Below are 24,014 nucleotides of genomic sequence, written 5' to 3' on the forward strand. Positions count from 1 at the left end.
AGATTGCACAAAATCTCATGCGATCATGTGAGAATCACATGCAATCATACCACAATCACGTGAGAGCTCAAGAGATTCCACACGATCACAGCATGGCAATCCTGGAAGATAAGGCCATGTAGCCCCCTATGAGTGTGAAGGGTGCCACAGTGAGTTTGGGAACCACTGCACTAGGGGGTAGAACATGTTTTAGCAAAGTTCCAACACAAAACGTTTCTGCAGCTATTCTACAAAGCAGAGAACCTCCGAAAGCCACAAAGAGAGTGGTGATTATCGGCCCTATAATTAGCAAACACATGATTGAGGCTTCTCCATGTAAATCCCCCAAGAATTTTCAGAAGCATCAGTCAGAATCAGAAACAAAAAACAAATCCATCAGTTGCAGAACTTGAGGATGATATTGTGTCTCTTGTAAACACACAAATTGCAGGGCTCTCTTATACCCAACCTGGAATCATCAGCGCATCAACATTGTTCAGTCTATGCTGTGCATTCAGCCAGGTGAATGAAGTTTCCAAGGTTGAAGCAAATTTCAGGGACTTAAAATGCTGCTCCTGCTGTTGCTTCCGTACCTGCCTCAGTTTATCTGCAGTGTCTCAGAGACAACCTGCAAAGCAACAACTCGCAGATATGCATATGATTATTTGAAGCCGGGAAACCATGTGATTGGTGCCGTTTCATCTGTACATTTGGTTGCATATCCAGAAGAGTCCTTCAAGACCTTACCCCCGAATGCCATTCAATACACATACTCGTAAGGCTTTCTGTAGTTTGAACTTCAAGCAGATATGAGATAGCATGGGTCCGTGGTCAAGAATAGTATCTTAAACTTACTATGTGCCACCGACAAAACAATTGTTCACTGCATTCTGGGTACAGAAGAGTGGAGTCACATGGAGACACTTGACCACAATGCACAGTCATGGATGGCTTTTAATGCACATTGTGCACACCTTGAGGCTGCAAACTGCTACATGAAAAAGTTGTGGGATAGGACATCTTTCTTTCTGGAGTATCACTGGGAAATCTGTAGGCTGGAACATGTTGTACTTGTGATGAGAGTGTGACACAAGTCCTCTCTCTTCTGACTGGCAATACTTCAGCCTGAGTAATGTTAGCCATGATATTTTTTAGCAAATTTCAAACCTGTTACTCTACCAGAACTTTGGAAATTTTGTGTTGGTGGGAAGAGGTATGGGGATCTACTCATGTAAGCAAGCAATTTTAAATATCTTATTTCCACATAGGTCAATTAAAAGAAATTACCAACATACCTTGGCATTGTTATTTGCTGTTGAAGAAATCAACCAAGATCCCAATCTCCTACCTAATGTCTCCCTTGGCGTACACATCTATGACAATGCCTTCCAAGCAAGGTTAAGCTATGATACCCTTCTGTCTCTCCTGTCTGGAAAAAAAGACAGCTTCCCCAATTTCAAGTGTGGAAAGGAACTCAAGATATCAGCAGTCATTGGAGGACTCAGTTCTGAAGCTTCTATCCAGCTATCCACCATGCTCAATCTCTATAAGATTGCACAGGTAGGAATGAGTGGAATGAAACATCAAGTCACCATGTCCAAAAGACAACCAACATACTCTCTGTGAACTACCACAATTGAACATGGGAATAGGACCCAAGTCCAAACATGAAATTCATTTGTGTTTCATATACACCTTATACACTGAGGGCACAATCCTGTCCAGCACTAGCATAAGGGTGCCAATGGGACATGTGCTGCATCCTGCAGTTGGATGTCACTCATGGAGGCTTCCTCAAAGTAAGGGAATGTTTGTTCCCTTACCACAGAGCTGCGTTGCCCTTACGTCAGTGCTGGAAAGCATTGGCATAAGGGGTTAAGATTGCGCCCATAGCCTTTTATACTATATTTTAAATAATTTTCTTTTTGCATTTTATGCAACCTATCACGTGATGTCAGGTGTTGAGTTTTCCACTTGTGGTATCATGTAGGCACCCAAAAAATGTTGCAGTTTTCAGAAAACTTTGGATTTCAGAATTCTAGATAAGGGATCCCTACCCTTTAGTAGGATTTTCAGGATTGAGTGCAGTATGTGAAACACCTTTGTATAGCTTTGCAAGGCTTATCGGAGTATGTTTCTTTAGAGTTCAGATAATTCTTGATTCAATTATAGCAGTTTACCTTTCTGAACTAATCTGAATTGCATCAAGTTCAGGACGAAAAGGCATCCATACTGGATCTCCTATTTAGGATTGCTGAGCACTGGATTCTAATGAAATGCCTGCATTACAGTTGCATGGCCAGTTAAATCTAGAGTATAGAGCTGAGATTCCAAACCAGCCTGTTCTCAGAACTGACAATGACGAAAGACCATTGCATGATAAATGGCACTGTGTCTGTTTGAGAAAACAGACTCGCTCCCCTTCTGCTTCACGTTGCATTGGTTCTTTTTCCCCTGTTAATGATTTTCATATGTTTCAGTGAGTTGGATGGAGTTCAGCTCTACACAATTGTGTCAGGATTATGAACTAAGCCGTTCCCAGTTTCTGTTCTCAGTTTAACTGGACACAGTGTGTTGCATTGGTAACCCAAGAAACTATCTTTCTTAGACTGAACCTGGGTATTTTAAATCACATGTTCAGTTCAATGCTGTACAACCTTTGTACAGTGTACATGGTGTGGTCATTTGAAATAATGAACTCAAGTTCTGTGATTCACATGGAAATGTGTACATCCTGTGCTCAGTATAGCATCTGAAGAGGCTGAGTGTGTGGCTTTGGTTTAGATAACTGTCCTTATCCAGTCACACTACAGGGATAATAAGGTTAATTGCATCATTGCCCCAGAAAAACTAAGATGATATACACAGGGCTCAATCCTAATCTCTTATGTCAGTGCTTTCCAGCACTGACATAGCCATGTCAATGGGACATGTGCTGATTCCGGGAGTTGGGTGTCACTCACGGAGGCCTCCTCAAAGTTCGTTCCCTTACCACAGAGCTGCATTGCCTTTTGCTGGAAAGCACTGACATAAGGGGTTAGGATTGTGCCCACAGTCTTTTAAGCATTTATGAATCCTGTATTAGTCTGATACCCAGGAGTTTGGTTCAATATCCTCCTCTCTCTTTCCATGGGTCTAGATACCAAAATACTTGTCATATTTATATACAGTGAACCACTGGTTCCCCCCCCCCCCAGGTTAACAGATACATTTTAGAATCAATGTGGAGGTGTGAGTACTGTAACTTTTTTGTAATTTTCTGTCAGTCAAGCTAGATCATTTTTATATTCTGTTTATATATTTTATATTATTTTCCTGACTCCAGTGTTTGTGCTGCAGTAAAATTAACATCAGAAACACAGAGGTAATACAAGATAATGGTAAAAGCGCTGTAGGTTTAACAGTCAAATTCAGCCAAACTGTTCACCCAAAGTTTTGCTCAAAGTAAAGTTTATAGCTCAGAAAAGAAGTAACTGTTGTTACCTTGCTAGAGCCGCGATTTTCAACCACTGTGCCATGGCATGCCGCGGATGGTCTGCAGGTGTACCATAGGAGTTTGTGGAGGGTCATCTATTAGTAGGGCAATTGGGGGATTTAAGCCCCCTACCAGTAGCATAGTGTGCCTTGTCAGTGATAAAAAAAACTGATGGTGTGCACTGACAATTTTAGCACCTTGTCAGTGTGCCGTAAGATGAAAAAAGCTGAAAATAACTGCTGTAGAGCAGGGGTCTCCAAACCCCGATCCGGGGACCAGATGCGGCCCTCAGCAAGCCTCTATCTGGCATGCTGCCAGCCTCTTGTCCCCTGAAAGCCTCTGGCCCACTCAACTGAACACGACCAGAGCTGTGCTCTGGTTGTGTCTAGAGGGTGTTCTGAGGGCCAGAGAGGTTGAATGAATGAGCCCATTCATTCATTTATTCACTCATCTAAGTTCCATCTCTAATTTATTTATTTAAATTTTATATTTAAATTTTTTTCTGGCCCTCCACACCACGCCAGATATTTGATGCAGTCCTCTGGCCAAAAAGTTTGGAGACCACTGCTCTAGAGGGACATTTTCATAGTACTGAATCCACAACAGAGAAGGCTTTATCAAAGTTAGCCTTTATCAAAGTTCTCACCAACCATAACTGTGGAATAGATCACAAAAGTTCTACCACTTTCTTTTTTTTTAACTCTTCAGCTCAGTTATGGTTCACTTGACCAAAGACTGAGGGACACAACTCAATTCCCTTTCTTGTACCAGATGGCTTCCAATGAAGCTTCTCAGAGTGAAGGGTTAATGAGGATCCTAAGGTATTTCCAATGGACATGGATTGGACTCATAGTTTCAGATGACGACAGTGGAGTGGAGTTTGAACAAAATATGAAATCAGTGCTCAGTTGGAATGACATCTGTGTTGACTTCACAAGAAAGGCCCCATTATTTTCTCTCTCATCCTTCAGCACCAAACCCACCATAGGTTTTAAAAGTGACATTTGGAAAGTTCTTAGTAAGACAAAAGCCAATGTAATTGTTGTGTATGGGAATGCACAGTCCTTGATTGGTTTGCAACCAATTATGTACCTATATAAGACATCACCCTTGAAGAAGATTTGGATCACAACAGCCAGTTGGGACTTCATTTCAACAGTGAAGAATGGTGACACAGGCCTCAAATTCTTCCATGGTTTCTTGTCCATGGCAATCCACAAAAATAAGGTGCCAGGATTTCGGAAATTCCTCCAGACTTTTGACCCTTCCCAGCATGGAAACAGTCAGTTCCTGAAACAGTTCTGGTTTGTTGCATTTGGCTGTTTGAATGAAACATCTGACTTGACCATTAAACACTACCTGCCCTGTACAGGGGAGGAAAAGTTAGAGTCTCTTCCTAGGTCTGCATTTGAAATGAGCATGTCTGACCAGAGCTACAGTATATATAATGCAGTCTATGCCTTGGCACATGCATTACATGCTGTTCATTCATTCAGACAAAGAAGATTGATGGAAATTCCCAGAATGAAACGTCAGACCATGCAGTCTTGGGAGGTAATGTTAGAGTAACACTCATTTTGTCATTGGGTTTTGTGGAAAGTGTGAGGATATATTCAATGTAAGTAGTTGCTGGGCAAGGCGCTGATGAACATGAGAACCATAGTGAGGGGTTTAAATCTTTAATTTCACTGTAGTCCCAACATGGGTTGACCCTCACTTGGCTAGTATTCTCAGTGGGAGTGGCAGAGGTATTCCCACTGCCTCTTAGCCATGGGCTAGTAGGGGTCAGATCTGCTGAATTTTTGTTGAATTCTACCTCTCCGTTTCTGTGCATTTTTTAAATTTTAACAATATGCGTTAAAATGTCTTCAATGAAACAGTGAAATATAACACTGTTAACATAATAATATAACAGACAGTGAGTGTCTGTTTACACAACAAAGGCACTAGATTGGGCTGAATGTTCACTTAACAACCTAATTGCATAGCAATGGAGATTGGAGAACGTATCTTGGCTGTTAAGATGGCTCACACCTGTATATTAAATGCAGAAATCATAGTATAAAACAAGAATCAGGGATGAACATCTATAAGTGAATATTTTATCTCACTGGGATTTTTGAGGATCAATATTTTTTTCTTTAAAAAGGATGTGATAGTGGCACTGAAATAAAGAACAATCTTTCTTCTCTAAGGAATAGGACAACTAACAAACAGAATAGACTGTTTGAATCCTCTTCATATTACTGCATGAATTTGTGCCAGAAAAAGAAAGGATTCAACACTGAGTGTGGGATTTTGCCTTTGTGGTATGAAAAGCCTTCCATACTTTCAAACACTTGCTCTAGTTTTATACCTCCTGACATGGATGTATAACAGAGAGTGTGTATCAATGGGCAATTTTCACAATGGAGAGAGGTGAAAAGCAGTGTGCCTCAGGGATCTCTCCTGGGACCAATACTTTTCAACTTGTTCATAAATGACCTAGAGACAGGGATAAGCAGTGAGGAGGCCAAGTTTGCAGATGACACTAAATTTTTCTGAGGGGTGAATTGTGAGCTGTAGAAGGATCTCTCCAAACTGGGAGAATGGGCAGCAAAATGGCAGATGTGTTTCAGCATAAGTACAGGTGTGCCCCCATATCCATGGGGGGGGGGGGGGTTCAGTTCCAGAAGCTAGTTCCAGTTTAACATATGTTAATCCATGAATATGGGGGAATGCCTTCCTGCACCTTCTGAAGGTGAGTTCAGTTAAACCCATGCTGAAGTCTGGTGTCTTTGTTGGGGGGTGCAAGGGTAAATATAATGCCAAATGCAGGGGAGTGTCAGTGAGATGCAAGTATCTTGTAGTCTTGGGTGCCCCTTGAGGCATCTGGAAGCCAAACTGAGATACAGAAAACTGAACTAGATGGGCCCTGGGCCTGATCCAGCAGGGCTCTTCTTATGCTCTTATGACACCTGATTTTCTCATCCAGCTTCATCCATTTTTGAGAGCAATCCATTTTAACAACAGTGCTGGGAAGAAGGTGTTTTTCAGTGAAGGCATGGAATTCTCCACTGGATATGACATTCTGAACTTTGTCACTTTCCCAAATAAATCCTTCATCCGAATGAGAGTTGGAACCATGGATTCCCAGGCTTCCTCCAACCAAGGGTTCACCATTAAGAAAGAGACCATTATTTGGCCTAGCAGCTTCAACCAGGTGAACATTTCAAATTCCGATTTCCCACAGAAGCTGTTTTATTTCTTCTACCCCTCTGGCTCTGGTAACTATTTTTCCAGTATTAGAACCACAGAATGGATTCTGGCACATATTATTTGGACATCTTGCTCCTGTTACTGGTTGGGCATTTCAAAACACCTGTAACTTGCACATTTGGGGGAAATTTCTCTCTTGTGCTGGGTGCAGTGCCCCGTGTCACAAATTCATGGTTTGGGAGTGAGGAGTGAAAGTGCAACACAGATAAATGTTTTGCAGAGATAATAATAGAGTTGCAGTGAGCAACTTTTTTTGGGTTGGGGGAGCAATGGTTGTTATGTAAGAGAGAGAGAGAGAGAGAGAGAGAGAGAGAGAGAGAGAGAGAGACTGTACTTAGATATCTTCAGCCCAAGAATAGGACCTAGGAATATTTTAATTTACATCTGTAGTATGATTTATGATAATGAAAATGTCATACTTCAGGGTAAGGTGTATGCATGGATAGATTCCATACAGTTAAACTGCATTACCTTCATACTATGGTCAGATGATTCCACATTCCACATGCTCTGAGAGATGCCAACCTGGATACCACAGGAAAGCTCGTGAGGGAGAATTGACTTGCTGCTATGACTGTGTGCAATGTCCTGGAGGGACCATTTCAAATCAGACAGGTATGATGCTCGGGAGCCTCAAGAAATATATAGGGACACTTGACAGCAACTGAGCTTTTATCCTTCTCTTTGGTATTCCTTCTTCCATTAGATGTTTTATTTTGCATTGGGGGTATATTTCAGTATCACCATCCCTGGCACAGAAATAGAAATCTCAAGGAGTCTTTCTCACTGCTTCAGTTCTTCCCTAGATGTGATTTTAATCCAAACCATAGAATGTGATAATTTAATGCCTCCTATTTTTTGCACCAGCAAACCTCTCCTCCTCCTATCTACCGAAATACCCTACTTCTTGGCATTCCAGAGACAGCATTGGGAGGGGGGAAAGGGTAAGGTCCTGTGGCCTTGACAAAATGCATGGGAACAAAGTAGGGAGGCTCTCCATACAGCCACTAAAAGAAGAGTGAGGAACCGTAAGCTGCACGGGTGTCAGAATACAAATAGGGAACAGAGCAAACTGAAGCTGCCGTGAAGATGTTTAGAAACCAAAGTCCAAGTTCCAGTTTGGGGAATAGGCCCAAGTTTGATCAGGTTCTTTTTGATGACCCCTCCCTGTTAGAGGTAACAGAATGTTAACAGAACTGTGGAGTGACTCCACAGTTGCTGGCATCTAGCTATTGATTACAACTGATAGGAATGTTGAACAGTTCACATTGACCAAGCCCTGATCTCCTAAACATTTCAGGCTTCTGATGCCAACAAGTCTTCTTCTGCTTCTCCCCAGCCCATTACAAACACTCCTGGGTTTCCTAATTCCTGTAGTTTCAAACAGTAGCAGTATTTTAAGGGATAAGAGGGTGGAGAGTGGGACAGGACTGGCAGCCCCATATTGAGCTTCCCAGCTCCTGCTGGAGAGGTGGCACCAAAGCTGTATCCAGCAGATACTGGGAAACAGCCAGAGGTCTCCTCAGGGAAAGCCCAAAGCCTGCAATGGGGTTTCTCATAACTGGGGAAGACTTGAGAGACTCCATTTCAGGCCTTCTGGCCCAACAAGGAGTTCAGAATCTGGAGGAGCAGCACTCTGCTGGTAGTACCCCCTTCCACCCTGGTTCCTTCCCTGACCCGTCCCTGTTCTGCCCTCCCCTCCCCCAGCGTCCAGAGGTCACACTGCTGGCAGTTGCACTTACTCCCGGCAGTGGTGCACCCTCTTCTTGCTGGCACTGGGCCTAGTGCCTGTGCCGTGTTCCTTATGGCACTTTTACAGTACTCAGTGCTGGCTAGGGCTCAGTGCCAGCACTGGGTGAGATTAGGATTGGGCCCTAAGAAAGATGCCCTAGTAAGTGTTTAATTTCCATATCTCAATAGGATTGGAATAGATGGTATTTTAGCATAATGGATAATAACGTATATGTAAAAGAATATGATTCAAATATGTCCAAAGCACTTATAATCGAAGACAGTGTCATGTCTGCACTTACCTGCTGTTTAAAAACTTCACTCTTTTTCAATCCTGAACAGGCAGCAAAATACAATGTTGACATGATCACTGGTTGACATGATTCTTGCTTAGTGAAGTACAGTATATTATGAGGGTTCTGAATTTTAGGGAGGATCCATGACTATCTCCTCCTTTCAGATGCATCTCTCTGTGGCAAGTGCCCTGCAAATAAGTACCCCAACAAGGATCAAAGCCACTGCATCCCTAAAGGCATCATATATATGGCATACAATGAAATTTTAGGAATCTGTTTGGCTTCCGCTGCCCTTGCATTCACTCTCCTTACAGCTTTAGTGCTCGCAACTTTCATCAAGTATCGGGACACTCCCATTGTCAGAGCCAACAATCGGGATTTTACTTACCTTCTGCTCATCTCCCTCTTGCTCTGTTTCCTTTGCCCTTTGCTATTCATCGGACGACCTGGCAAGACGACCTGCCTTCTCCGACAAGCTGCTTTTGGAAATGCCTTTTCTCTTGCACTTTCCTGTGTCTTCGGCAAAACCATCACTGTGGTTCTTGCATTCAGAGCCACAAACCCAGGAAACAAGATGAGAAAATGGGTTGGGAAAAAACTACCAAGTTCTATAATACTTGTTTGTTTCATTACTCAGGTTTGCATATGCACCTTTTGGCTGGGAACCTCTCCCCCATTTCTAGACCTTGACATGTCCTCACTATCTGGGCAAATCATAGTAATATGTAATGAGGGCTCAGGCACCATGTTCTATCTTGTTCTGGGCTACATGGGCTTTCAGGCCGTCATGAGCTTCACTGTGGCCTTCTTAGCCAGGAAGCTGCCTGACACTTTCAATGAGGCCAAGTTTATCACCTTCAGCATGTTGGTCTTTTGCAGTGTCTGGGTGTCCTTTTTTCCAAGCTACCTGAGCACGAAAGGGAAATATGTGGTGGCTGTGGAGATCTTCTCCATTTTGGCCTCCAGTGCAGCTTTACTTCTTTTTATTTTTGTCCCTAAAGTGCACATAATTTTGCTAAGACCGCAAATAAACACCAGAGACCAGTTTTTTAAGAAAAAGAATTCCAGCAAGTAAATTAGTGGCATATTTCATAATGTCAGCAATGCTTTCTTGAAAACTAACTGCATAAAAGGCAGCAAAGTAGATAATTGGAGATCACCTCTGCATTTTGTGCACATTATAAAGCAGGGGTGCCCAAACCCCAGCCCTGGGGCCACATGCGGCCCTCGAGGCCTTCCAATCCGGCCCTCAGGGAGCCCCCAGTCTCCAATGAGCCTCTGGCCCTCTGGAGATTTGTTGGAGCCCGCACTGGCCCAGTGCAACTACTCTCAGTGTGAGGGCGACTGTTTGACCTCTTGCGTGAGCTGTGGGATGAGGGCTTCCCCCACTGCTCTCTGTTTCACATCTGTGATGCAGTAGCTGCAGCAAAGGAAAGGCCAGCCTTGCCTTGTGCAAGGGCTTTTATAGGTTTTATAGGTTTTGAGCTATTGCAAGACCTTCATTCATTCATATAAGTTCATCTTTAATATATTCATTTATGTAAACTTATGTAAATTTATTCAAATTTCAAATGTAAATTAATTCTTTTTTCCCCCCAGCCCCCTGGGAGTGGGGCCCAGGAGATGTCAGTGTCAGATGTCAGTGTCAGGGAGATGATGTCGCCCTCCTGCCAAAAACTTTGGACACCCCTGTAATAAAGCATAAGAGTTGCGGAGATGTTCTTGTACAATGCTTGTTTCTATTTACACACAAATGTTCTCTCTCTCTCTCTCTCTCTCTCTCTCTCTCTCTCAATTGGAATCATATAGTAGCACTAAGAAACATGAATTCCATAGCTGTCTTACACCAAGTCTACCCATTGGTCAATCAATGGGTAACAATGGGTGCAATCCTAACCCCGTATGTCAGTGCTTTCCAGCAGTGACATAAGGGCAATGCAGCTCTGAGGTAAGGGAACAAACATTCCCTTACTTTGAGGAGGTCTTCGTGAGTAACACTCAACTGCCGGTTGCAGCACACAGCCTATTGGCACTGTTGTGCTAGTGATAGAAGGCACTGACATTAGAGGTTAGGATTGCGCCCAATATCTACTAACTGACAGCCCAATCCTATGCATGTCTACTCAGAAGTAAGTCCCATTAGTGTCAATGGGGCTTACTCCCAGGAAAGTATGGATAGGATTGGGCTGTGAAATACAAAAGGGAAATACGTGGTGGCTGTGGAGATCTTCTCCATTTTGGCCTCCAGTGCAGGACTACGTCTTTGTATTTTTGCCCCTAAAATGTACATTATTTTGCTGAAACCAGAAGTGAACACCAGGGACCAGTTCCTTAAGAAGAAAAGTTATATCAAGTAAGTTGGAGGAGTATTTGCAATGTTACCATGGCTTCCTTCCTTCCTTCCTTCCTTCCTTCCTTCCTTCCTTCCTTCCGATAGATAGATAGATAGATAGATAGATAGATAGATAGATAGATAGATAGATAGATAGATAGATAGATAGATAGATCTATCACACAAGACAAGAGAAACAACCTGTGTCCTGGTGCCCTTCCCTGCATCTGGCAATCAGAGGCAGCCTACCTCTAAAACCCTCACACAAACTCCTATTAGTGCATTACAGCAAAATGACTTGCTACGGAGGATGTTTCTGTCCTTAAACCTTAAGGTGTGGATGGAACTGGGAATTATCCAGGGCCAGATTAACATAGTAGCAAAAGTAGCAAATGCTATGGGCCTGCATTTTGGGGGACTGCATTTTGGGGGCCCCCACACCCAGTGGCATCACTAGCTAGGGGCACCTAGCCCACCAGGTATCAGGAACCCAGGGCAAATGAGAGGGAGTGTCACAAGAAGCAGAGACTAAAAGCCCAATCCTATCCAATTTTCCTGTGCTGGTGCAATAGTGCCAGTGGGGTGTGCACTGCATCCTATGGTGGAGGGGCAGTCACTGGGGCCTTCTCAGGGTATGAGAATATGTATGTCCTTACCACGTAGTTGCATTGTGGCTACACAGGAACTGGAAAGTTGGATAGGATTGGGCCCTAATTGATGTAGTTTTACTATGCAAGAAAATAATTCATGTTTTAACATTTGTGGTTTTTTAAAGGCCCCTTTATAACATATACTGTGTCGTGGAATATGAATGGGGGGCTGGGGCACCTTGGGGCCCAGGTGCCAAGCTGCAGGGGGGTAACAGAGAATGCCTCTCAATTTTTAAAATCTTGATATTTTCGAATAATGCCATCATGTTATATTTCAATCAATGTTTACTTTCATGCAAAATGCAATGAAACAAACCGCGTTGAAATTATTCTATCAAACGTTATAGCCCAAAACCTAGACAAGGAAAACACAACTAACTTATGTAACAAAAAGTGTATTACACTGGGATTACCACTGGGAATAAACAGCTTGTTGAAAGCATTCCAGAAAACCAAACATATTCTTCATAAATGTATGTATGTTTTTTTTTTCCTTTCTTCTATATTAAAAAAAAACAACAACTGCTTTTGTATGTATGATAGAACACAAGCCCATTGTATATTATCTTGATGGGGATGCCTTGTTTTGGATTATGATCTCTAATGTTCACTCTCTATGTGAACCCTATTATATATAAATTCAATACAAGAAAATGTTCACTGTGTGTACTTCTTCTCTGGCCATTTTTATATTAATTTCATATCATAACTATTACTGAAAATAATTTTGCCATGGGGAGAATGCCAGAAATTTATGGGTCCTGGGTGTCAACTGACCTTCATACACCACTAATGCTATGGGCCCTGCACTAGCTTAATCCAACCCTGGAATTATCTATACATGGATTCTGGGTGTGATTGTCTTATGCTTCAATCTCCTCCAGTACATAGTCTTGGGGGGACATAGAGGATCCAGTGGGGAGGGAGGGAGTTAGAAAGAGGATACACTGGGAATGTGGAAAGGCAGTGATATATGAGGGGCTGGAGAAATCGCTGCCCATCCTGCTATAGCACACTTACAGCCTGCTTTGCACAGAGCACAGTGTGCACAGGTCCTTTATGGGCAAAACTTTGTTCCTTGGCAAATTCCAGTGGAACCTGTGAACAGGGCTGGCCTTAAGGCAGTTTGACCAATTTGGCTGAACTGGGCCCTGCAGCTGGAGAAGCCCTGCCCTGGGACTGCAAGCAGAGTGCTTACAGCCATAGCTAGCACCTCACACTGTAGCTGAACCTCTGGCATGGTATCTTCCATGCTGGAGTGTCACAAGGACAGCATAACAAGTAGAGCACTGTTGATGGAGAGCCCTCCCTCCTGTCCACACCGGGTCTGATTGGCTTGAAATTCCCCCCCCCCCCAAGTAGTTGGTGGTAATGCTGCAGGGTGCCTCATCAATGTTGAGTCTCATCACAGACTCATCCTGGTTTGTAGGGAGGCCAGCAGGAATGGGAGGCCCACAAAAATGTTTTGCATTGGGACCCCCCAACTCCTAAGACCAGCACTGACTGCAACATGTTTTGTTGGTAGATGGGGCAGAGGGAAACTGAGAAGCTTCTGGAGATATTTTTCCCTCTACCCTCAAGGGCTTCCTTGGGCCTCCTCATGCCTTATAAAGTATTAAAAGGTCATGTCCAGTTTCTCTCTGAACCTGAAGTCACTTGTTTTGAGCTCTAAAGCACAGTATGAGCCGGGGATGTACATCCTCAGCCTCTGCTGAGCTCAGAAGCCCCTGAGCTCCACTTGGACTGTGGGGATGGGCATTCACTCATATCCACGGTTTCAGTTATCCACGAGGCATTTACCCCCACAGGTAAAGGGGCATGCCTGCATATGCATTTAATAATGCTAGTCAATGGGGCTTATGCCCAGGTAACTATGGATAGGACTGCAGCCTTTGGGATGTCTGGGGAATTTTAAACAGATCAGCAACTGTTCTGCTGATCAGAACAGTTCAGCAGAACCTACCTAACATGGGTAGATTAGGAGAGTTATTATATATAAATTTTTAAACTTATTGTAAACTTTTAATTTTCTGAATTCATTAGATTTCAACACATGGGGGTGTTAAATTTCCTGCTTGATGACGTCACTTCCTGCCATGACATCACTTCCAGGTTAATGACATCACATCCAGTGAGTCCCGACAGATTATCATTCTAAAAAGTGGGTCCCAGTGCTAAAGAGTTTAGTTTACTGCACTAAGAGATAGAAAGTGCTCTAAAAACATTGCTACACAAAACTTTTCTGCAGGTGTTGTACAAAACAGAGAATCTCAGAAAGACAGAGTGTTAACAGATAATTTACAGTGAGATAATTATCTGTTCTGTAATTAATAATTATGTGTTTGAATTTTCTCCATGTATCCTCCCACCTCCAAGAATTTTCAAAGGTGACTGGCACAATAAAAAAAAATCCATCAATTGTGGGACTCGATGAGATTTCATAAGCCATGACATCACTTATATATGTATACATTGCAGGGTTTTCATATACCTAGCCTAGAATCACCAAGTGTATCTACACTGTTATGTCTGACATATATTTTATGCCTTATCAACTATTGCAGTGGCTGGTTATAAACGTAAATGTAAATGTAAACCTTTTAGATTACAGTGACCAAAATTTGCATTTAATTGCAGTGACTTAAAATGCTCTGCCTCCTCTTTTTTCTATTCCTGCCTCAATTTATCCGTGCATCCTCAAAGGGTCTCTGCATAGCGACAACTCATAGATTTGCATATAATTATTTGAAGCCAGGGAACTACGTAATTGGTGCTGTTTCATCTGTTCGTATGATTGCATATGCTGAAGAGTCCTTCAAGACCCAACCCAGTAATGCGATTAAACATACATACTCGTAAGTTTTTATGTTATTTGAATGAAATGCAGCTATTCAGGTTCTGAGAAGGGTAGTGACAGCACAAGTGGCAAAATTTCAGGGTCTAGGACAGTGTCTTAAGTTTACCCCACACCATTCCCAAAACATGCACTTGCAGTTTTTACAGCAGAGGATTGGAAACACTTAAATAAAATGCACAGTCATGGTTAGCTTTTAGAGCTGACTGCACACACAAGGTTGCAGTTCTCTACATAGAAAAAATTTTGTGAATAGGATCATTTTTTCCCCCTGCAGTGCTATTGGGAAATGTGTAGAATGGAACATGGTGTACCTGAGGAAGAGAGTGTGATATAACTCCTTTCTCTTCCGGATGGTGACACTTCAGCTTGATTGATGTTCATCATGTTTCATCAAGTTTTAAACCGGCTACTCCAGTGGTTCCCAAACTTTTTAGCATCAAGATGCACTTTTTAAAATTACACCCTATTGGTGCCCACCTAGGTTTACCAGCCTTTTTAGAAAAGGAGATCTGGAAAGAAATAATATTTATTTTTTTATAATAACCAGAAAAAAAACCCTCAAACATTCATCTCCCTATATTTGCACTTGTTTGCAGGAGCTGAGCTCTTTGCAGGTAATTAGCAGCTACAGTATCTGATTTTTGAAAAGCCTCAGGGCTTGAGGCAATTACTTATATGATCTTTCCATCACCCTTTGGGCACCCACCAAAAATCAGGCAGCGATCCATCAGTTGGTCCCGATTCACACTTTGGGAACAACTGGGCTACTCTACTAGAACTGGGCATTTTGCGTTGCCAAGCAGCAGAGAGTAAGAACATACTCAGGTAAGCACCACCTGAAAAAAGATGCAGCCAAACTGGTGCGGGTGCAGTAGAGAGTGATGAGGATGAACAGAGGGCTGGAAAACAAGCCCTATGAGTAGAGGTGCTTGTTTCCAGTGAGTATGATAGGATTATAGCCTATGGGCCCAATCCTATCCAACTTTCCAGTGCTGATGCAGCCAAAGCAAGTGGAGCATGCACTGCATCCTGTGGTTGGGAGACAGTCATGGAGGCCTTCTCAAGGTGAGGGAATATTTCTTTCTTTGGGGTTGCATCAGTGCTGGAAAGTTGGATAGGACTGGGCCCTAATTCTTACTGAACCCAATGGGCTTACTTCTGAGTAAAATACTCAACACCTTTTTCAAAGATCTCTACCTATGAGGAAAGGTTGAGAACTTAGTATGTTTGGCCTGGAGAAGAGAAGCCTGAGGGGGGATGTGATAGTGCTCTTCAAATACTTGAAGAGCTGCCATATGGAAGAAGGAACAAATTTGTTCTCAGCTGCTTCTGATAGTCGAAAAAAATCCAGTGGGTACAAACTGCAAGAGAGGAGAATCAGGCTGGATGTCAGGGAAAAAATTGTTGATGGTCAGAGCAGTTCAGCAGGGGAAGAGATTGCCGAGGGAGGTGGTGGGTGCTCCCTCACTGAAGATCTCCAAGCAAATGCTCGGCAGGTACCTGCTGGGCATACTCTAGGAGGATCTCCTGCTACAGGCAGAGGGTTGGACTAGAAGACCTTGTGGATCCCTTCCAACCATATGATTCTGTGATAAACAAGCCATTTAAAATATTTCACTTCCACATAGGATAGCGACAAGAAATTACCAGCATACCTTGGCATTGTTATTTGCTGTTGAGGAAATCAACCGAGATCCCAATCTCCTACCTAATGTCACCCTGGGCTTCCACATGTATCGCAATGCCTTTCAAGCAAGATTACGCTATGATAACCTTCTGTCCCTTTTGTCTGGAAAAGAAGACAGCTTCCCCAATTTCAAATGTGGTAAACAACCCAAGATTTCAGCAGTCATTGGAGGACTCAGTTCTGAAACTGCTATCCAACAATCCACCATGCTCAATCTCTACAAGCTTGCACAGGTAGGAATGAGAGGGACGCAGCACCAATTTATCAGGCAACATGTGTGTTCTATTTGATGCATCACTCTTGAACACACACAAAAAATCACACACAAAAGGGTGTCAGGAATGCAACACTCTTTTGGCAGATCTTCCACGTTCTCAGTGGCATCACTAGAATTTACATTACCTGATGTGGGAGGCCAGCAAGTCACCCCCATGATGGACTTTTTTTCCATGCAGTGGGCAAGGTGGGGCACATGGTGATGTAGTATTGCCACACCCCAACTGGTTTTTTAGCTATACCTTTTGAAAGAACAGAGATATTTCAACGTGTTTTTTTCTTTCTTTTTCATTGCATTCTGCTGTAAATCACACATTGAATGGTATCTAACATGTTGGTATTATTCCTACAAATAGCGATTTTAGCTATTTTGGTCACTACTGTTGTCATCCCCCTGAGGGTGTCACATTACTTATTGGTTCCATTCTGTGTATTGGTCCCATATTAAATGCTGGCACTCCAGTGCAGTTGCATGGTCAGGCAAATCTAGACCAGTGGTTCCCAAACTGATTTTTGGTGGGTTGCAAAGAGCCTCCAATAGAAATAAAAATATATGATACAGATATAGAAATACAAATGCAGGCATGATCAGATAACTATTGCCTCAAGCTCTGAGACTATTCAAAATTCCGATAGCTGCTAATTGTCCTGCAAACAGCTCAGCTCCTGCAGTTTGCAAGGAGCTGAGGTTCGGCAGTTTGCAAGCTTGTGTAACTATAGGGAGTCAAATGTCTTAGTTGATGCCCCCTAATAAAGAATTCCAAAAAAACTCAGAAGATTATAGATAGATAGATAGATAGATAGATAGATAGATAGATAGATAGATAGATAGATAGATAGATAGATAGATAGATAGATGTGTGATACTTCTACAATTTCTTATCTTTCTGTCAATCAATTTGGACTCTATATTTTATATTCATTCCTGACTGAAATGGTTTACCGCGGTAAAATTAATACCAGAAACACACACAGAAAATGTAAGTGAGAACCGTTAAACCATCAACAGTTAGACACTTACGCCAAATACAGGTTGGGTCTCATTATTCACGAGGGTTCCGTTCCAAGAACTCACATGGATGGCAAAAAACGCACTATAGCCAATCAATTTAAAAAACTAAGTTTCTTTGCTCTGGTGATTTAAAAACAGACTTGATGATCTTTGTAATGCACACAGAGGCCATCAGTCTCTCTCCAGGCTTCACTAGGAGCCCCAGCAAGAGGGAAAGAAAGAATGGAGGTGATAAAGTTGCCATTGAGCCTTCTTTCAAGTGCTCAGGGGGAAGGGAGGAGTGAAGCCTGCAGAGAATGATTGATGGATTGTCAGCCTGCTGCCCTCTCTGGCATTATTAAACGACTGTTGTACTTTAATTTAAAGGGCCTTTCTCATCAGCTTTGACACAGAAAAATCTGTGGATACTTAGGTTATACCTGTAATCACTTGTATGACTGTCTCTATGCAACAGTATAAAGCAGATCTTTAAACTGTGATTTTAAAGGGGTGCATTTTTCCCCTTCTCCTGGAATCAGCACATTCCTTCTCATTTGCAGGGGCCATTCGTGTTGAGTCAAATCTGTGTATAAAAAATCCGTGTATAAGAAGGCTGGACCTGTATAAGTTAAACGTAGTCTTGGGGGGAGACATAGAGGATTCAGTGGGGAGGGAGGGAGTTAGAAAGAGGATACACTGGGAATGTGGAAAGGCAGTGATATATGAGGGGCTGGAGAAATCGCTGCCCATCCTGCTATAGCGCACTTACAGCCTGCTTTGCACAGAGCACAGTGTGCACAGGTCCTTTATGGGCAAAACTTTGTTCCTTGGCAAATTCCAGTGGAACCTGTGAACAGGGCTGGCCTTAAGGCAGTTTGACCATTATGGCTGAACTGGGCCCTGCAGCTGGAGAAGCCCTGCACTGGGACGGCAAGCAGATTGCTTACAGCCATAGCTAGCACCTCGCTCTGTAGCTGAAACTCTGGCATGATATCTTCCATGCTGAAGTGTCACAAGGACAGCATAACAGGTAGAGCACTGTTCATGGAGAGCCCTCCCTCCCTCCCGTCCACCCCTGGGTCTGATTGTCTTGAAATTCCCCCCCTCCCCAAGTAGTTGGTTGTAATGCTGCAGGGTGCCTCATCACTGTTGAGTCTCATCACAGACTCATTCTGGTCTGTAGGGAGGCCAGCAGGAATGGGAGGCCCGCAAAAATGTTTTGCATTGGGACCCCCCAACTCCTAAGGCCAGCACTGACTGCAACATGTTTTGTTGGTAGATGGGGCAGAAGGAAACTGAGAAGCTTCTGGAGATATTTTTCCCTCTACCCTCAAGGGCTTCCTTGGGCCTCCTCATGCCTTATAAAGTATTAAAAAGTCACCTCCAGTTTCTCTGTGAACCTGAAGTCACTTGTTTTGAGCTCTAAAGCACAGTATAAGCCGGGGATATACATCCTCACCCTCTGCTGAGCTCAGAAGCCCCTGAACTCCACTTGGACTGTGGGGATGGGCATTCACTCATATCCACGGTTTCAGTTATCCACGAGGCATTTACCCCCACAGGTAAAGGGGCATGCCTGCATATGCTTTGAACAATGATAGTCAATGGGGCTTATGCCCAGGTAACTATGGATAGGACTGCAGCCTTTGGGATGTCTGGGGAATTTTAAACAGATCAGCAACTGTTCTGCTGATCAGAACAATTCAGCAGAACCTACCTAACAGTTCAGCAGAACCTACCTAACACGGGTAGATTAGGAGAGTTATTATATATAAATTTTTAAACTTATTGCAAACTTTTAATTTTCTGAATTCATTAGATTTCAGCACATGGGGGTGTTAAATTTCCTGCTTGATGACGTCACTTCCTGCCATGACATCACTTTCAGGTTAATGACATCACATCCAGTGAGTCCCGACAGATTATCATTCTAAAAAGTGGGTGCCAGCGCTAAAGAGTTTAGTTTACTGCACTAAGGGATAGAAAGTGCTCTAAAAACATTGCTACACAAAACTTTTCTGCAGGTGTTGTACAAAACAGAGAATCTCAAAAAGACAGAGTAGTAGAGATAATTATCTGTTCTGTAATTAATAATTATGTGTTTGAATTTTCTCCATGTACCCTCCCACCTCCAAGGATTTTCAAAGGTGATTGGCACAATAAAAAAAATCCATCAATTGTGGGACTCCATGATGAGATTTCATAAGCCATGACATCACTTATATATGTATACAGTGCAGGGTTTTCATATACCTAGCCTAGAATCATCAAGTGTATCTACACTGTTATGTCTAACATATATTTTATGCCTTATCAACTATTGCAGTGGCTGGTTATAAATGTAAATGCAAATGTAAATCTTTTAGATTACATTGACCAAATTTTGCATTTAATTGCAGTGACTTAAAATGCTCTACCTCCTCTTTTTTCTATTCCTGCCTCAATTTATCCATGCCTCCTCAAAGGATCTCTGCATAGCGACAACTCATAGATTTACATATAATTATTTGAAGCCAGGGAACTACTTAATTGGTGCTGTTTCATCTGTCCGTATGATTGCATATGCTGAAGAGTCCTTCAACATCCAACCCCGTAATGCGATTAAACATACATACTCGTAAGTTTTTATGTTATTTGAATGAAATGCAACTATTGAGATTCTGAGAAGGGTAGAGACAGCACAAGTGGCAAAATTTCAGGGTCTAGGACAGTGTCTTAAGTTTACCCCACAAGTGACAAAATTTCAGGGTCTAGGACAGTGTCTTAAGTTTACCCCACACTATTCCCAAAACATGCACTTGCAGTTTTTACAGCAGAGGATTGGAAACACTTAAATAAAATGCACAGTCATGGATGGCTTTTAGAGCTGACTGCACACACAAGGTTGCAGATCTCTACATAGAAAAAATTTTTGTGAATAGGATCATTTTTTTTTTTTTCCTGCAGTGCTATTGGGAAATGTGTAGAATGGAACATGGTGTACTTGAGGAAGAGAGTGTGATATAATACCTTTCTCTTCTGGATGGTGTCACTTCAGCTTGATTCGTGTTCATCATGTTTCATCAAGTTTTAAACCAGCTACTCCATTGGTTCCCAAACTTTTTAGCTTCAAGAAAAGGAGATCTGGAAAGAAATAATATTTATTTATTTATAATAACCAGAAAAAACCCTCATCATTCATCTCCCTATATTTGCATTTGTTCGCAGGAGCTGAGCTCTTTGCAGATTAATCAGTATCTACAGTATCTGATTTTTGAAAAGCCTCAGGGCTTGAGGCAATTACTTATACGATCTTTCCATCACCCTTTGGGCACCCACCAAAAATCAGGCAGCGATCCACCAGTTGGTCCCGATTCACACTTTGGGAACAACTGGGCTACTCTGCTAGAACTGGGCATTTTGTGTTGCCAAACAGCAGAGAGTAAGAACATACTCAGGTAAGCACCACCTGAAAAAAGATGCAGCCAAACTGGTGCGGGTGCAGTAGAGAGTGATGAGGATGATCAGAGGGCTGGAAAACAAGTCCTATGAGTAGAGGCGCTTGTTTCCAGTGAGTATGATAGGATTATAGCCTATGGGCCCAATCCTATCCAACTTTCCAGTGCTGATGCAGCCAAAGCAAGTGGAGCATGCACTGCATCCTGTGGTTGGCAAAGAGAATATTTATCTCTTTGGGGTTGCATCAGTGCTGGAAAGTTGGATAGGACTGGGCCCTAATTCTTGCTGAACCCAATGAGCTTACTTCTGAGTACAATAAAGAACACCTTTTTCCAGTGCTTTTTTTTGTAAAAAAAAAAAAAAAGTGCAGGAACTCACAACTTGTTAATCTTTTATTTATTTATTTATTTTAAACCATTTTTTTATTGGAGAAATAAAATGCTTCCCTCCTAAAGATGAACTTACTTCTGAGTAGACATGCATAGGATTGGGCTGTCAATCTCCACATCCCCTTCCCCCTAGCTACTTTTTCTACACAGGGGGAAAAATACTGTACAGGTGCACTTGTAGCGTGTAGTATGTAGTGTGGCACTACTTCGAGGAGAGGAAGCAGTGAATGGATTCTGGAAAATGGCTTACATGAGTTCCATGTAGTAAAATTACTCTAAGCAACTGTGGGAGTAAGAACAAAAAAGGAATTCTTACACGAGAGGGGTCCTTAGGTGCACGTAGAAACAGCTACGTTTGCAAACAAGCAATTAAATATGGTTTAATGCAGGTATCAGAATACTCTGTGTCTTTGGGAAGGCGCTTGGCATGCAGTTGTATGATCTCTGCTGCCCTAAGCAGCTGCTGTGCATTGCTGGAGAGGAGCTGCAAACGCTGGCTGGCAGAGGGCATGCTTGTGGGGAAGGACAAGGAGGATCTCTGGCAAGGCTGGACAGCACGTTGTACACACATAGAATCCCTTTTCACTTGCCCTTAGCATGCAAAAATGGGGGCAGATATATATCTCTGCCAGAATTAAGAGCCCAAGTAAGTCTCGTTCTAGTCAATGGAGCTTACTCCCAGGAACGTGCCTAGGATTGCAGCCTAAGAGCCCAATCCTATGCATGTCTACTCAGAAGTCCACTTTAGTGAATGGGGCTTACTGTGGATAGCATGGCAGCCTCAGGGCCCAATCCTGTGCCTGTCTACTCAGAAGTCAGTCCCATTAGAGGCAGTGGAGCTTCCTCCCAGGAAAGTGTGGACAGGACTGCAGCCTCAGAGCCCCTCCTCTGCCTGTATCCTCAGAAGTCAGTCCCACTAGAGGCAGTGGGGCTTCCTCCCAGGAAGGTGTGGAGAAGACTGCAGCCTGAGAGCCCTTCCTCTGCCTGTCTACTCAGGCTGCAAGGCTATGCACCCTTTCCCAGGAGCAAGCCGCATTGAACACAATAGAACTTACTTCTGAGTAGACATGCATAGGTAGGGCTCTCAGGCTGCAAGACTATGCACCCTTTCCCAGGAGCAAGCCCCATTGAGCACAATGAGACTTACTTCTGAGTAGACACGCCTAGGCTCGTGCTGCAGATTGGCACAGAGGCTGCAGCAGCCAGCTTCCTTCCCCTCCTCCTCTGCCAAGCCAGTACCTGGGCGTTCCGTGGGTGCCGCAGCCCGTCTCCCTGGCTGGCTGGCTGTCCGTCCTTCTCCTTGGCATTGGCGCATGTCCCCCGCGCCCTCCACCAGCTTCAAAGCTGCGTGGGGAAGCAGAGCGCAGCGGGAGGGGAGGCAGGATGGGCTCAGGCGAAAGCTTGGAGGTGGGGGCAGGAGGGGGTCATTGTGTGGTCAGACGGGGCCAGGTGCCCGCCCACCCTGCACCCCCCAGCACCCACCCAGCAAATGCCTCTGTTTTGCTCCCCCCTCCTGGAATGACTCCAAAGGGGAGGGGCCCCTGCAAAAAGGTGCCAGAACTCCACCCCCCCCCCCCCGCATTCCATTAGAAAAAAAGCCCTGCCTTTTTCAAAGGACTCTACCTATGAGGAAAGGTTGAGAACTTAGTGTGTTTGGCCTGGAGAAGAGAAGCCTGAGGGGGGATGTGATAGTGCTCTTCAAATACCTGAAGAGCTGTCATATGGAAGACGGAACAAATTTGTTCTCAGCTGCCTCTGATAGTCGGAAAAAATCCAGTGGGTACAAACTGCAAGAGGGGAGAATCAGGCTGGATGTCAGGAAAAAGTTATTGATGACCAGAGCAGTTCAGCAGTGGAAGAGATTGCCGAGGGAGGTGGTGGGTGCTCCCTCACTGAAGATCTCCAAGCAAATGCTCGGCAGGTACCTGCTGGACATACTCTAGGAGGATCTCCTGCTACAGGCAGAGGGTTGGACTGGAAGACCTTGTGGATCCCTTCCACCCATATGATTCTGTGACAAAAAGGCAATTTAAGATATTTCACTTCCACATAGGTTAGAGACAAGAAATTACCAGCATACCTTGGCATTGTTATTTGCTGTTGAGAAGATCAACCGAGATCCCAATCTCCTACCTAATGTCACCCTGGGCTTCCACATCTATGACAATGCCTTTCAAGCAAGATTACGCTATGATAACCTTCTGTCCCTTTTGTCTGGAAAAGAAGACAGCTTCCCCAATTTCAAATGTGGTAAACAACCCAAGATTTCAGCAGTCATTGGAGGACTCAGTTCTGAAACGGCTATCCAACAATCCACCATGCTCAATCTCTACAAACTTGCACAGGTAGGAATGAAATGAGAGGGACGCAGCACCAATTTATCAGGCAACATGTGTGTTCTATTTGATGCATCACACTTGAACACACACAAAAAAATCACACACAAAAGGGTGTCAGGAATGCAACACTCTTTTGGCAGATCTTCCACGTTCTCAGTGGCATCACTAGAATTTACGTTACCTGATGTGGGAGGCCAGCACGTCACCCCCATGATGGACTTTTTTTCCATGCAGTGGGCAAGGTGGGGCACATGGTGATGTAGTATTGCCACACCCCAACTGGTTTTTTAGCTATACCTTTTGAAAGAACAGAGAT

General features: G+C 43.4%; 1 protein-coding gene across 1 annotated transcript; it reads left to right on the top strand.

Annotated features, from left to right (window-relative positions):
- Positions 1 to 545: 545 nt before the first annotated feature.
- On the top strand, positions 546 to 9,814 carry LOC136652449 (vomeronasal type-2 receptor 26-like). The gene is made up of 6 exons (XM_066629390.1): positions 546 to 754; positions 1,248 to 1,539; positions 4,163 to 5,008; positions 6,429 to 6,656; positions 7,201 to 7,327; positions 8,904 to 9,814. The coding sequence occupies exons 1-6, from the start codon at positions 546 to 548 to the stop codon at positions 9,812 to 9,814; spliced, it is 2,613 nt and encodes an 870-aa protein (XP_066485487.1).
- Positions 9,815 to 24,014: the final 14,200 nt, after the last annotated feature.

Source organism: Tiliqua scincoides, chromosome 5, assembly GCF_035046505.1.
Source record: "Tiliqua scincoides isolate rTilSci1 chromosome 5, rTilSci1.hap2, whole genome shotgun sequence".
Taxonomy (NCBI): Eukaryota; Metazoa; Chordata; class Lepidosauria; order Squamata; family Scincidae; genus Tiliqua; species Tiliqua scincoides.

What these genes read in the sequence shown, in the direction of transcription:
- LOC136652449 (XM_066629390.1), top strand. Translation starts at nt 546, where the DNA reads ATGCTGCTCCTGCTGTTGCTTCCGTACCTGCCTCAGTTTATCTGCAGT. An exon ending in ATCTCTATAAGATTGCACAG is followed by an intron (nt 1,540 to 4,162) that starts GTAGGAATGAGT and finishes TTAACTCTTCAG; the next exon opens with CTCAGTTATGGTTCACTTGA. An exon ending in AGACCATGCAGTCTTGGGAG is followed by an intron (nt 5,009 to 6,428) that starts GTAATGTTAGAG and finishes TTTCTCATCCAG; the next exon opens with CTTCATCCATTTTTGAGAGC.